The 14,574-nt window shown below is 42.7% G+C and overlaps 1 protein-coding gene across 1 annotated transcript in view; it reads right to left on the reverse strand.

Moving 5' to 3' along the window:
- Positions 1-14,574, reverse strand: part of LOC130308429 (uncharacterized) — a 70,377-nt gene that overhangs the window by 42,366 nt on the left and 13,437 nt on the right. Inside the window, exon 2 of the mRNA XM_056552246.1 lies at positions 6,320-6,613. Coding sequence (XP_056408221.1) covers positions 6,320-6,613 — 294 coding nt within the window. The remainder of the gene's footprint in view (positions 1-6,319; positions 6,614-14,574) is intronic.

A 14,574-nucleotide genomic window follows, 5' to 3' on the forward strand; every position in this document is an offset into this window, starting at 1 on the left:
CCCCCCCCAGGCATTTTTTTTAGCAGGCATCCCGCTCCGATCCCAGTCCGGCTAGCGGCGGGGATTGAAAATCCCACGGGCATACAGGTACGCCTTTGGTCCTTAAGTACCAGGACGCAAGGGCGTATCCATACATCCGTGGTCCCCAACAGGTTAACTTCATTACTACCATATAGGGATGAGCGAATCTAATTTAATGAAAAATTTGAATCGCAACAAATGCTAATATTGGTGCGATTTGATCACGCAAATCGCTTCATTAAACTCCATTTTGTGTGGTCCACTCTCCAGGGCATCTAAAATGGTGGATCCACATGTGAGGACATGGGGCAAGGAATCCTGGGAAGGCGGGAACAAGGGTAGGCGGGATGACCCTGAATCACATGAAGCATGCAGCCTATCAGCAGCCAGTCACCCCTGTAATGTCAGAGCCCTATATAATCTGCGGCCATATTGCGGCCAGTCACTTCAGCCTTTCATTGCAGAGACAGACAGCGCTGTATGTTGGCCAGAAAAGTATTTGTCCAGCAGCGATTCACCTCCTAGTCATGTCAGCATTCTGTTGCATAGAGAGCAGTGTGTATTGAACAGAAAAGCATTCTTACTGGAGCGATTCACCTCCTAGTCACTACAGCATTCTATTACAGAGAGGGACAGGGAGCAGTGTGTTACACAGTATGTTGCACAGAACAGCAGCGATTCAGCTCAAGCCCAAATCCTGCCTACAAGTACTGATAGGGAAGTGAGTGAGATTGAGAGAGAGAGATCAATTTTGGGTGTAGTACACAGCGAGTGTGTGCTGCAGCACTGGTGTGTACTGCTGGTGTTGTACACAAATACTTTTTTAAGCATACTGGAGCGCATTGCCCTCCCCACATAAGTGCATACCACATACGTACATCTAAGTGTTGTACCATTTTGTTCCTGTTAAAGTCTTAAGGGTAGTTACTGTAAAAGGCCAGCCAAAAGTACACACCTTCCCAAAAGTGCCCACATAAGTGCATATCACATACCTACATCTAAGTAGTGTACTATTTTGTACCTGTTAATTTGTCAAGGGCCTAGATACTGTGAAAGGCCAGCCAAAAGTACGTACCTGCTGCTGTTCGAAAAAATACTGTTTTAAGCGTAGTGAAGCGTATTGTACTCCCCTCATATACGCACTAAGTATGTCAGTCAAAGAAGTGCCAGGATGTGCACAGAGGGTGGCAGAGGCCTAAATTCATCAGGTGCAGGCAGAGGTCGCAGCAGACAAGGGCAAGTGGCAGCAGGAATTGCAGCGAGAGGCCTGAGCTCCCGGTATCAGCTAGCAGTCGTGTCTCGACCAACAACACATCTGCTGTCATTGACTGTGTCATTTAACTCTGTCATCAAGTGACATCTGACACCCCCAGTCAACAGTCGTTGGGTTTCTCAGACACAACCATCAGTTGGCATGGCCCGGGAGCAATCACTGTCCTCCAATTGCCTCTGTCCTATGCTGTTCCCACCCATATAGAAATATCTGTGGGTTCAGCTCCACTTTTTAGTCAGGACGATCTACAAGAGGACAGTCATGAGCCCAGCCAAGAAGTGGAGGAGACATCCCCTGCTTCCTTCGCTAGGTGGGCAAGTAGTGATGAGGAGAATGGCGTGGTAGGTGATGTTGGGAGCGTTCAGGTTCCTGAAGCACACACTCTTTAGGCTCCTGAAGCTAATCTTTTAAATTGTGAGGCCCTTTGGTCTGCACAGGCTGCCGCCACCTCCAGACTGTTTCTTTATGTCACCATATGGTCTACTCTTGCTGCTGCCAACTCTTGGCTTGGTCATTCTGCCACATTTTGGTCTCCTCATGGTGATGCCACCTCCAGGATGTGTCACTTTGCCACCATGTGGTCTCCTCATGCTGCACAAACATTACCTAAAATTTTTTATGGTAGCACTAGCTATTTAAAATCTTCAATTTAAATTTGAAACTTTATCTTTTAATCTTTGGAACTGTGAGGCCCTAAGGTCTCCTCATGCTGCTGTAACCTTCAGGCTTGGTCATTCTGCAACTATATGGTCTCCTTAGACTCCTGCCACCTCCAGGCTGTGTCATCGTGCCACCATGTGGTCTTGCTCATGTTTCCGGCACATTACATAAAAAGAAAAAAAAGAAAAATAATTTGAATTAATTTTAATAAATTAATTTTAATGTTAATACATTTTAATTAATAATTTTAATAAAAATGCCCCTTCAGCATACCATGTGTGCAGGGCACTGCGGTGCCACGCTGTTATTCAGCTGTTCTGCCTTGGCGAACGGAGTCATACAGGGGAGGAAATGCTAAAAGTAATTCATCAAGAAATTAAATCATGGCTTACTCAATGAAAACTGGAAATGGGAACCATGGTGACCGACAAGGGGAAGAACATCTTGCTTGCGCTGCTTCAAGGAAACCTGAGCCATGCGCCCTGCAGGGCACATGTGTTCAATCTAGAGATCAAGTGATTACTGAAGTTTTACCCCCATCTGCAATACATCCTAACAATGGGAAGAAAACTTTGCATGCACTTTTGCCACTTGTACACCGCAAAGCACACCCTCCTTGAGCTGCAGCGTCAGACCAGCATTCTTCAACATAGTCTGATTTGCGACATTTCCATAGGTTGGAATTCCACCCTCCATATGTTGGACTGACTATGCAAACAGAGAAAAGCCATCACTGATTTCTTAATGATCCAAATGGATAGGGGGACTCCCCTGTGTAACTTCAATGTCAACCAGTGGCAACTCATACATGACACCTGGCGTTTGCTCAGGCCCTTTGAGGAAGCTTATTATTAGTCAGTCACCAGGATTATGGGATGAATGACGTATTCCACTGCTCCATATCCTACAACACGTGTTGGAAACGATGGCTGGTCAGGGCACTGGAGATGTCGCACCTACATCTCACGGCCACATGAGCCCTGTGGGGGCTGAACTGGAGGGGGAGGAGGACAGTGGAGCACAGGCAAGGTTTTGTGGGATGGGTGGTTTATATAGTCCTCTGACAGGAGAGGAGGAGCAGAAGCAGGCTGTGGAGCTACAGGGTGATAAGGAAGACGAGACAGAGGACCCAGACACACCGTGGCCATGTGGTCTCCTCCTGCTGCTGGCACATTTAATGAAACTTAATCATAATCTATTTTAAATCTTCAATTAAAATTTAAAAAAAATATCTTTAATCTTTTCAATTGTGAGGCCTGATGGTCTTGTCATGCTGTTGACACCTGCAGGCTGGGTTGTTCTGCCACTATATGGTCTCCTCTTGCTGCCGCTAATTCCAGGCTGTGTCATTCTGCCACATTATGGTCTCCTCATGCTGCTGCCAACTCCCAGCTGTGTCATTGTGCCACCATATGGTCTCCTTATGCTGTTGGCAGCTTAGATTAAACTTTAAAAATGTTAATATATCTAAAATCTTTAATTTAAATTTTACAAAATATCTTTAATCTTTTCTATTGTGAGGCCCTATAGTCTTGTCAGGCTGCTGCCATCTCTAGGCTCTGTCATTGTTCCGCCATGTGACTCCTTGTTAGATTGGTTTTTGTGGTCATACAGTATTAGTTCAACGTAAACGCCGGGACATTAAACTTGGGAATCAATTATAAATTTGAAATGTAAAAAAATCAATGTAATCTTTTCAAGACTGAGGCCCTATGGTCGTCGACGTAATATTTTACCTGTGGAATTACCACAAGAATCTAATGAAACAGGTTGGAACGATAACAATTAACCATAACTGATTAAATGAAACATTCGCACTTTCACAAATAGGGGGCACTGAGAGGCAGGGGCTGGAACAGGTGGTATCTCGCATGGTGTACGACCGCCAGCTCGATTTTAAGATACAAATACGAGCTTTTTCACTGCAGCCTCTTCTAGCTTTATGCGCCCACTTATCCAATGGCACAGAAGCTGAATGTGCTCTTATCCAAGTTGCTGGTACTGCAGTTCCTCCTTTTTCAAGTGGACGCTCAGAGCATGGGGGTGCGTTGAGAGGCAGGGGCTGGGACAGGCAGTAGCTGGCCTCGTGGCGGACTGCCAGCTCAATACCCACCAGAACGGGTACTCAAAAAAAATTTATAAATTGAAATTAAATAAAAATGACATAAAAAAAACTTTTATTCTCTTCAATTTTGTCACCATATGGTCTCCCTGCTGCCACATCCAGATGCCCTGCGGCAATGATTCTAATAGCGATGCCTGTAATCTGCATGTCATACTGAATAACAGTATTATTTAACGTACACAGCACACTCCCTATGCGTGTTACGACAAGGCAAAGTGTTCTACACCCCTATTGAGGCTCTCTGTAGCCCGGAAATAGCTGTTTTTAATAGCGATTCACCGCAAATAAATTCGGATCAAACCAAATTTTTTTTGAAAATTCTGTAAATCAGCCGAATCGAATTTTAAAAAAATTTGCTCATCTCTACTACCATATGATGGAATCTCTGCTTTGTTACGTATCACCCAGTAGGAACACCTATAAACACCTTCATCCTCTTTCTTTGATAGGATTTTTGTGTAATGATTATTGTTTCCTTTTTATGTCATGTTGTATTTCAGTAAACTCCTTGTAATAGCGGATTCCTTTCACATCAGTGTTATTTGGAGTGGAGCAGATCATAGTGATTTTTGGTCTATTGCCATATGAAGGTTGCAATGGACTGAGAGAGAAATAGGGTGATGGAGGGTAATCTGAAAAAAGAGGGAGGGAAATTATAAATCTATGCAGTGAGCTCACACTGAATCCTTTTAAGATATATAAGAAAACACAGCTTTCTGACCCATAAAAAATATAAGCCAGTGTCTTATTTTCTTTTTACGTTGGGTTCAGAAGCTTCAAGCTATGGCAAAGTGTACAATTACACAGGGCCAAAATGGACGCAGTTATCTTCATTTTAATACAGTAGAGGTTTTTAATATGTAGAGTAGTGTAATAGAAATATACAAACTCTTCCCTGTTATCATGATATTTACTTCATTACTGCTATGCGGTAGTCTCCATAATGTATCACTGAGTAGTAACACCTATAAACACCTTCATCTTCTTTCTTTGATAATATTTTTATGTAATGGGCCATTGTTTCCTTTTCCTGTCAAGATGTATTTAGGTAAAGTTCTTAAAATAGAAGATTTCTTTCACATCAGTGTTATTCTGAGGGGAGCAGGTCATAGTGATGTTTTGTCCATTGTCACATGCAGGTGAGATGGGATGGGAAAGAGATAAGGCGATGGAGGGTAATCTAAAAATAAAGGATATAATTCTATGCATTGAACTCTAACTGAATCCTATAAAGATATAAGATAAATAATAAAACACATATTTTGACCCATAAACAAAATGATGTTCATGGTTGAGCAACAACACAGAAGATCTAACTAAAAGAAAGTAATCACAGGCTACCCTTTACATTTTGGAGTGCAATGTAAACTGAAAAACAACATGGGGGAAATTAATCAAAACTTGAGCAAAGAAGAAGGGGAGCAGTTTGCTGTTTCTCACTGCCCGGGAGTGGGTAGTGGGAAACACCGGATGCTCTCCACTCACAACAGGGATATACCTCTTCTCCTTGGTTTGGACAACCAAATTGCTTTGGGCAAACACAGACAGCTTTGGTTTCAGGTAGATATATATACATATATATGCCAGTATTGTTTCTCATTGGGTAAAGAAGCTTTAAAGGGGTACTCTGCCCCTAGACAAGATGTCAGATCGCGGGGGTCCCGCCGCTGGGGACCCCCGGGATCTCGGCAGCCGGACCCATCTGTTGCAGCTTCCGGAAACGCTGGAGGCTTCGGCTCCCGACCATGGTGATGTGTGACTGTGACGTCACGACTCCGCCCCCGTGTGATGTCACGCCCAGACCCTCAATGCAAGTCTATGGGAGGGGGCATGACAGCTGTCATGCTCCCTCCCATAGGCTTGCATTGAGGGGGCGGATCGTGACGTCACACGGGGAGGAGCTGTCACACGGGGGAGGAGCTGTCACGTCACAATGCTACAGCCCCGTGATCGACAGTAATCAGACCCGGAGTGAACACGCTCTGGGGACTGATTTTAATGGGGGGCGGCGTGCAAGATCACGGGGGTCCCCAGTGGCGGGACCCCTGCGATCAGGCATCTTATCCCCTATCCTTTGGATAGGGGATATGATGTCTAAGCGCCGGAGTACCCCTTTAAGCTGTGGCAAAGTGAACAATGGAACAGGGCCAAAATGTTATCTTTATTTTATTACAGTAGAGGTTTCTAAGAAGACTTCTGATATGCAGAGTAGTGTAATAGAAATACGTATAGACTCTTACCTGTTATCATGATATTTACTTCGTTACTGCCATATGATAGAATCTCTGATCCCTTATGTATCACCCAGTAGCCACATCTATAAACACCTTCATCCTTTTCCTTTGATAGGATTTTTGTGTAATGGGTCATTGAATCCTCTATTTTGTCAAGTTGTATTTCAGTAAAATTCTTGTAATAGCGGATTCCTTTCGCATCAATGTTATTTGGAGGGGAGCAGATCAGAGTGATTTTTTGTCCATTGTCATATGAAGGTTGTGATGGAATGAGAAAGAGAGAGGGCGGTGGAGGGTGATCTAAAAATAAAGGATTATAATTCTATGCAATGAACTTCCACTGAATCCTATTAAGATATATATATATATATAATAAAACACATGTTTTTACAGATTATTACATGCTTATGGTAAATAGGAAGAACACATAACATTATATTGTAATTGTACTGTGTGTGATCACTGGTGGCCTGGAAGAGAAAAATAGGTTATATACCCTGCCAACTATGAGAACAGAGATGCTCCAGAGACATGAGCATGTTCAAAAAAAATGTTGCTACATTCATACATTTGCTTAAGAGGGTTATCTAGCACTTAACTTATTTACTATCTATAGGTCAAGGCAGCTGCTCTCTGCCCTGCCTGTATGGGGAAAGATGGGGAAACCGTGACTACATACCTGGGTCCAGGCGACATTTTTAAACTATGATTCCTCTGAAACGGCCAAGCGTTTCAGAGTAAATCCTAGTGTGCCGTTATCGTTCTTCCTTCACCAGTATTATGCTGTACGCGGTTTGTGCAGCATACAACTGGCAACAGTTTCCCTTTAACCCTTTAAATGGGTGCTACCGTGCGGCCAACTTATCCCCTATCTAAAGGATAGGGGATAAGTTGCCTGATCGCGTGGGGTCCCGCCACTCGTGATCTTGCATGCAGCACACCGCTCTGATCAGGCCCCGGAGCGATGTCTGATGACTGCCGTTCACGGGACCGGAGTATCGTGACGTCACGGCTCCGCCCCCATGTGACGTCAGGCTCCGTCCCTCAATGTAAATCTATGGTTTGTGCAGCATAAAACTTGCAACAGTTTCCCTTTAACCCCTTAAAGGGGTACTACCGTGCTGACAACTCATGCCCTATCTAAAGGATAGGGGATAAGTTTCCTGGGGACCCCCGCGATCTCGCACGCAGCACCCCGCTCTCATCAGGCCCCGGAGCGAACATCGCTCAGGGTCTGATGACTGCCGTTCACGGGGCCGGAGTATCGTGACGTCACGCTCTGCCCCCTCAATGTAAGTCTATGGCAGGGGGCGAGACAGCTGTCTCGCCCCTGCCATAGACTTGCATTGAGGGGGCGGAGCGTGATGTCACACTGGGGCAGAGCTGTGACGTCATGATCACCGACCCTGTCATCAGACCCAGAGCGGATGTTCGCTCTGGGGCCTGATGAGAGTGGGGTGCTGCCTGCGAGACCCCACGCAATCAGGCAACTTATCCCCTATCCTTGAGAAAGGGGATAAGTTGTCAGCACGGTAGTATCCCTTTAAGGACAACAGGATTTTTTATTTTATATTTTATTTTTGAACTTCCTCCTCGCATTGTGTTTTTCCACCTACAGACCCATATGAGGACTTGTTTTTTTTTCTTGCCACCGATTGTACTTTGTAATGACATTTTTCATTTTACCATAAAATCTATGATGAAACAAAAAAAAAATGATTTGTGTGTAAAAAAAAAAAAATTTTAACTTTTGGGGGTTTCCATTTCTACGCAGTGCACTTTTCGGTAAAAATGATTATCTAAATTTTGTAGGTCCACACGATTAAAATGATACCCAATATGTATAGATTTTGTTTTATTTTACTACTTTCAAAAAAACTATAGCTTTTTGTATGAAAATGAGTATGCCTTAAATCCTCTTCTGACCTCTAACTTTTTTTATTCTGTGTATATGTATGAGGGCTCATTCTTTGCAACGTGATCTGCAATTTTATCGGTACCATTTTTGTTGCAATGGGACTTTTTGATCGCTTTAGATTTTTTTTTTTTTATGGTATACAAAGTGACCCAAAATACGCAATTCTGGACTTTGGTATTTGTTTAGGTTGTTTGCTGTTCTTTCTCTCCCTCTTGCTGTTTGACAGTCCTTGAGCATGCACCCTCCTGTGTTGTCTACAGTCTCTTGGAAGATGGATTTATCTTTGGAAGCTATCACTCCTTCATCCGGTATGTTACCTTTATCTACTAGTAGTGTTTTCTCGTACACCGTTGTGGACGCAGCCAGAATTTTAGGAAATGTATCCGAGGCCTTTTTACATATCCCTTAATTGATTGATTTACAAAGAATGTATGAAGCTGTTACAAAAAATTTACTAATCCTACAATTACACCTTACTATGATAGCAAAATACCGCAGAACACATAGAATACCTAGAGGCATGAGGACACAGCCTAACGTAAGCGCATACATGAATGATATGGACTTTCGTCATAGATTTGAGTTAATATCTAATAAATACGCACTGGACCTAATCCTGCTGCAGATAGAATTTCCCCAGCAGGATATTTTAACACCTTAACGACAGAGGACGTAAATTTTCGTCCTGGTGAGGTGGTACTTAACGCACCAGGACGTACATTTACGTCCTAAGCATAACTGCGAGCATCGGAGCGATGCCCGGATCATGCGTGGCAAGACCCGGCTGCTGATCGCAGCCAGGGACCCGCCATTAATGGTGGACATCCGTGATCCTGCGGATGTCTGCCATTAACCCCTCAGATGCCGTGATCAATACAGATCACGGCATCTGCAGCATCACGCTCATTAAAATGGATGATCGGATCGCCCGCAGCGCTGTCGCGGCGATCCGATCATCCAGCACGGCAGATGGAGGTCCCCTCACCTGGCTCCGCTGCGTTCCCGGCGTCTTCTGCTCTGATCTGCCTTCCCGCAGACGAGAGCAGAAGATGACCGATAAAGCTGATGCTGTGTCCTATACATAGCACTGAACAGGATTAGCAATCGAGTGATTGCTATAAATAGTGCCCTATGGGGACTATTAAAGTGTAAAAATAAAAGTAAATAAAAGTAAAAATATAAAGTAAAAAAAAAGTGAAAAACCCCCTCCCCCAATAAAAACATAAATTGTCCCATTTTCCCTATTTCACCCCCAAAAAGTGTTAAAAAAATATTTTATATACATATTTTGTATCGCCGGGTGCGTAAATATCTGAACTATTAAAATAAAATGTTAATGATACGTGAACGGCGTGAATGTAAAAATAAAAAAAAAGTCCAAAATAGATGCTTTTTTTTTATAACATTTTATTCCCAAAAAACTTAATAAAAAATGGATTAAACGTTCTATATAAGCAAATATGGTGTTAAAAAGTACAGATCATGGTGCAAAAAATGAGCCCTCATACAGCCGCTTATACGGAAAAATGAAAAAGTTATAGGTCTTCAAAATAGGGGCATTTTAAACATACTAATTTGGTTAAAAAGTTTGCGATTTTTTTTTAAGCGCAACAGTAATAGAAAAGTATGTTATCATGGGTATCATTTTCATCATATTGACCCAAAGAATAAAGAACATATATCATTTTTACCGTAAATTGTACGGTGTGAAAACAAAACCTTCCAAAAAAATTTTGGGCTCATTTTTGGCGCCGAGATCAGAAGTTTTTATTGGTACAATTTTTGTTTTAATTGGACTTTTTGCTCGCTTTTTATTCATTTTATATGGTATAAAAAGTGACCAAAAATACGCTATTTTGGACTCTGGAATTTTTTTTGCTCGTACGCCATTGACTGTGCAGTTACTTTTCTTTGCAGTGTTATAGCTCCCATACACTCCCACACACTGATCTTTGACACAAATCACTGCAAAGCCATAGCTTTGCATTGATCAGTATTATCGGCGGTTGATTGCTCAAGCCTGGATTTCAGGCTTGGAGCAACCAATCGACGATTGGACGCGCAGGAGGCAGGTAAGCCACCCTCCTGCTGTGTCCTAGCTGATCGTCCCGATCAGCCCGACTAAACAGCAGGGATGCTTTTACTTACACTTTTAGATGCGGCAATCAACTTTGATTGCCGCGTCTAAAGAATTAATGCCGGACATCAGCCCGATCGGCGATGTCCGACATTAGCATTGGTCCTGGTTGCTTATAGCAACCGGGCCCCACCGTATATGATGCGCGCTCACCTCGTGAGTGCGCATTATATCTGTGGACGCGCATATGGACGATAATAAACGTCCATTTGCGCCAAGGGGTTAAAGAAAAAATATACACACAAAAATGTTTAAGGTACACCTATGCAAGTGCGGAGGCCGGAAGAAGCGCTATTGTGCGTGAAATTGCCGGCAGTCGCCTCTGAGTGCCCCACGCCAAGCTAACCTGCCAAGTCGGATGCCGCTCGCTGTGAGATGAGCTGAACATACAGTACCTGGGCGGTGAGTGCAGGATTATCTTTGTTGTTATGTACACCTATGCAAGTGAATGCACCGGCTAACCTTCATGATGACAATCTACATACTCCAGCTTTTTTAGGAAAAAGAAAACCTCAGGTGGACAACACAGGAGGGGAGGATGAAAGCACCATCAAGCCCGTAAAAACATGGGGCCGAAGGAATCCTCAAACCAAATCGGGGATAAAGAAGCAATAAATACTATGAAACTGGCAACTTCTTATGCAAATGTGTATATGGCACATTTAGAGGAGATGTTGATCTATATATCCCACCACTTCCGGCTTGTCCTGGGGTGGTGGAGATATAAAGACAACATTTGCCTTGTCTGGACAGGCTCTGAAGAAGAACTGCAGGAGTTCCATACATTTCTAAACACGATAGACAATGACATTCAATTTTCTCCTGTTAGTATCAATTTTCTTGACATCAAGGTGACCATGCAGAACAATAGATTGACAACAGACTTATTTACAAAAGAAACTCATTGTAACACCATTCTGGCTTTTGACAGCTGCCACCCATGTGCGATGATCAACAGTCTGCCATTCAGTCAGATGTTGAGAGCCAGAAGAATAGTTGATGATGACGCAAGACTGGACTCTATCGCAAAAAACTTTCGGGAGGGAGGTTACCCTACAGGACTGGTGAGAAGACAGAGAGGGTTTTTGAGAAACGAGACGAGACCAAGAATGGAAAAGAAAAATGTATTGCATTTGTGACAACACATAATGATCTCTCAGTTGATGTTACAAAATTTATATGGAAACATTGGCATCTGGTACAGGAGAGCTTTAATATTCCAGAGTTTAAGGACCCTCCACTTATGTCTTTTAGGGGAACGACTAATTTGAAAGAGAGGCAGTGAAGGCTGACATCTCTACTAAATCTGGTAATACACAGCGCTATTTAATTCTAGCCAACAAGGGGTGCTTTCCTTGTAGAGGATGCGTCAACTGTGGCCTTATGAAGAGGGGCGATAAGTTCACACACCCTACTACAGGTAAGACCTTCCCGATTAAGTATTACTGTTCTTTGGTGCCCATGTGGCCTCCTCTATGGGGGAGAGACCACATGGGACCTTAAAATGCAATTAAACCAACACAGATATTCTATTAGCAAGAAGAGGTTGGACCTTCCTGTGTCAAGTTATTTTACAGAGAAAGGACATGGAGAAAGGGAATTGAGGTTTATGATTTTAGACCACATTCCGGTTGCTAACAGAGGTGGAGATAGACAGGCAATGTTGAAAAAACGTGAACTTCATCTTCATCTTCATGCTTAATACTTTGAAACCAAATGGACTTAACGTAGAGTTTAAGACATCTACGAGGATATTGAATAGGTAGATTTAAAAAAGATATAGTCCTATTGTTTTGTCTGTAGCTTACATTGATGTGGATGTGCACATTTCACTAATATATATGCTTTTGTTTGTTTTCATTTCCAAATTTTCCAGGGGGGAGATCTCCCACAGTACACACTGGATGTGGAATTATGAATTTTTCTAGAGTCTTTTAATGTTTTATCTAGTACCAATAAAATACCTTGATGTCATTTGCTTGTGGGTATTGTGTCAACATTGGGAAGCGTGTTTACTAAAGTATATTGGGCATCCAACCTATGGAGTTTGGAACTCTTGCCATCCTTGCAGAGATTTTCTTAGCAGTGAACAAGTGTATATTACAGCATTTACAAGTGTGACAGGATGTGAAGACTGATATACTTACTGGCTGGCAGGTTGGATTTTTCACTAAATGTGGATTATCTGAACTGCCTGTGCCAGGGGATTCTATAATGTGACCAACGATTGTGTATAACAATGTGGGGTTCATGTCTTTTATTTGGTTGCAGGAGAGATGTTTATTGTATCCTATAATATTGGCTGCCACACACTGCCTTAAAGGGGTACAGTGGAAAGCTTTTTTTTTTAAATCAACTAGTGCCAGAAAGTTAAACAGATTTGTAAATCACTTCTATTAAAAAATCTTAATCCTTCCAGTACTTTTTAGGGGCTGTATACTAAAGAGAAATCCAAAAAGAAATGCATTTCCTGTGATGTCCTGACCACAGTGCTCTCTGCTGACCTCTGCTGTCCATTTTAGGAACTGTCCAGAGAAGCATATGTTTGCTATGGGGATTTTCTCCAGTTCCTAAAATGGACAGCAGAGGTCAGCAGAGAGCACTGTGGTCAGGACATAACAGGAAATGCATTTCTTTTTTGGATTTCTCTTTAGTATACAGCCCCTAAAAAGTACTGGAAGGATTAAGATTTTTTTAATATAAGTGATTTACAAATCTGTTTAACTTTCTGGCACCAGTTGATTTAAAAAAAAAGTTTTCCACGGTAGTACCCCTTTAAATGGTCACTTATACACTCTAATACCAATGCTGGGTGAAGTTATAATTCATGTTATACAAAGTTTGGCAGAATGAGTAGTTCCTTTAACCAAAATGGCGTTTGGTGAGCCCTGCTGAACAATGCGCATGCGCGGAAGTGCTGCACATTGTTTACAGAATTGCAAGACTTCTACACGCCTCATACATACAGCGACGTCATGGTGTTGACATGGGCGATTGGCCCAGGATTGATGCACTTCCTGATGCTGTCATAATTTGTGCGCACGCATGCGCAGTAGGGAGTGTCCCATGCTTACTCTTTTGCAATATTGCATGTTTACATTCAGCGCATCCGGTGAGTGTTACGAAGTCTCCGCCCTCTAATCACAATATGTATGTTTTTCAGATGTGCTTGGATATATCCAATTATATTTTATATTGGCAGTACCTGTTTTTAATGCACTTTTTATCACTGTAAGTACCTTTACAGCACTGTAAATTACTATATGATACGATAAGGAGATTTAAATATGTACACTGCTATAATATTTTATCATTGTATGGATTCATTGTATTATAATGCACTGTAGGTATCAGTTGATTCCTACCCCCATTTATATGTGTGTGAAACTTTACAATGTGCACTGCTTGATAATGACTGAGTGAGCCTGGTCGAAACGCTTTCTGTGAAAACACTTTTTATGGAATAAGTTTTTTTCATGTTATTACTGTATGCTGCAGTGAGATCCTCGTTTGCTGTCTAAATGGTGGGATCCTGACCACGGCTCCAGAAGCGGCATGCACCATACACAAAAATCATCTCTTCAGGTGTGCTGTTTTTTCTCTCCCTATTGAGATATATATTACATTCACTGCTCAAAAAAATAAAGGGAACACTTAAACACAATTTAACTTAAAGTTAATCACACTTCTGTGAAATCACACTGTCCACTCAGGAAGCAACACTGATTGACAATCAATTTCACATGCTGTTGTGCAAATGGAACAGACAATATGTGGAAATTGTAGGCAATTAGCAAGACACCCCCAATAAAAGAGTAGTTCTGCAGGTGGTGACCACAGACCACTTTAGAGTTCCTGTGCTTCCTGGCTGATGTTTTGGTCAATTTTGAATGCTGGCGGTGCTTTCACTGTAGTGGTAGCATGAGGTTGTAGGCTCCCTACAACCCACACAAGTGGCTCAGATAGTGCAACTCATCCAGGATGGCACATCTATACGAGCTGTGGCAAGAAGGTTTGCTGTGTCTGTCAGCGTAGTTTCCAGAGCATGGAGGGGCTACCAGGGGACATGCCAGTACATCAGGAGACGTGGAGGAGGCCGTAGGACGGCAACAACCCAGGAGCGGGACCGCTACTTCCGCCTTTGTGCAAGGAGGAGCAGGAGAAGCACTGCCACAGCCCTGCAAAATTAACTCCGCCACAAATGTG

This window comes from Hyla sarda, chromosome 1, assembly GCF_029499605.1.
Source record: "Hyla sarda isolate aHylSar1 chromosome 1, aHylSar1.hap1, whole genome shotgun sequence".
NCBI lineage: Eukaryota > Metazoa > Chordata > Amphibia > Anura > Hylidae > Hyla > Hyla sarda.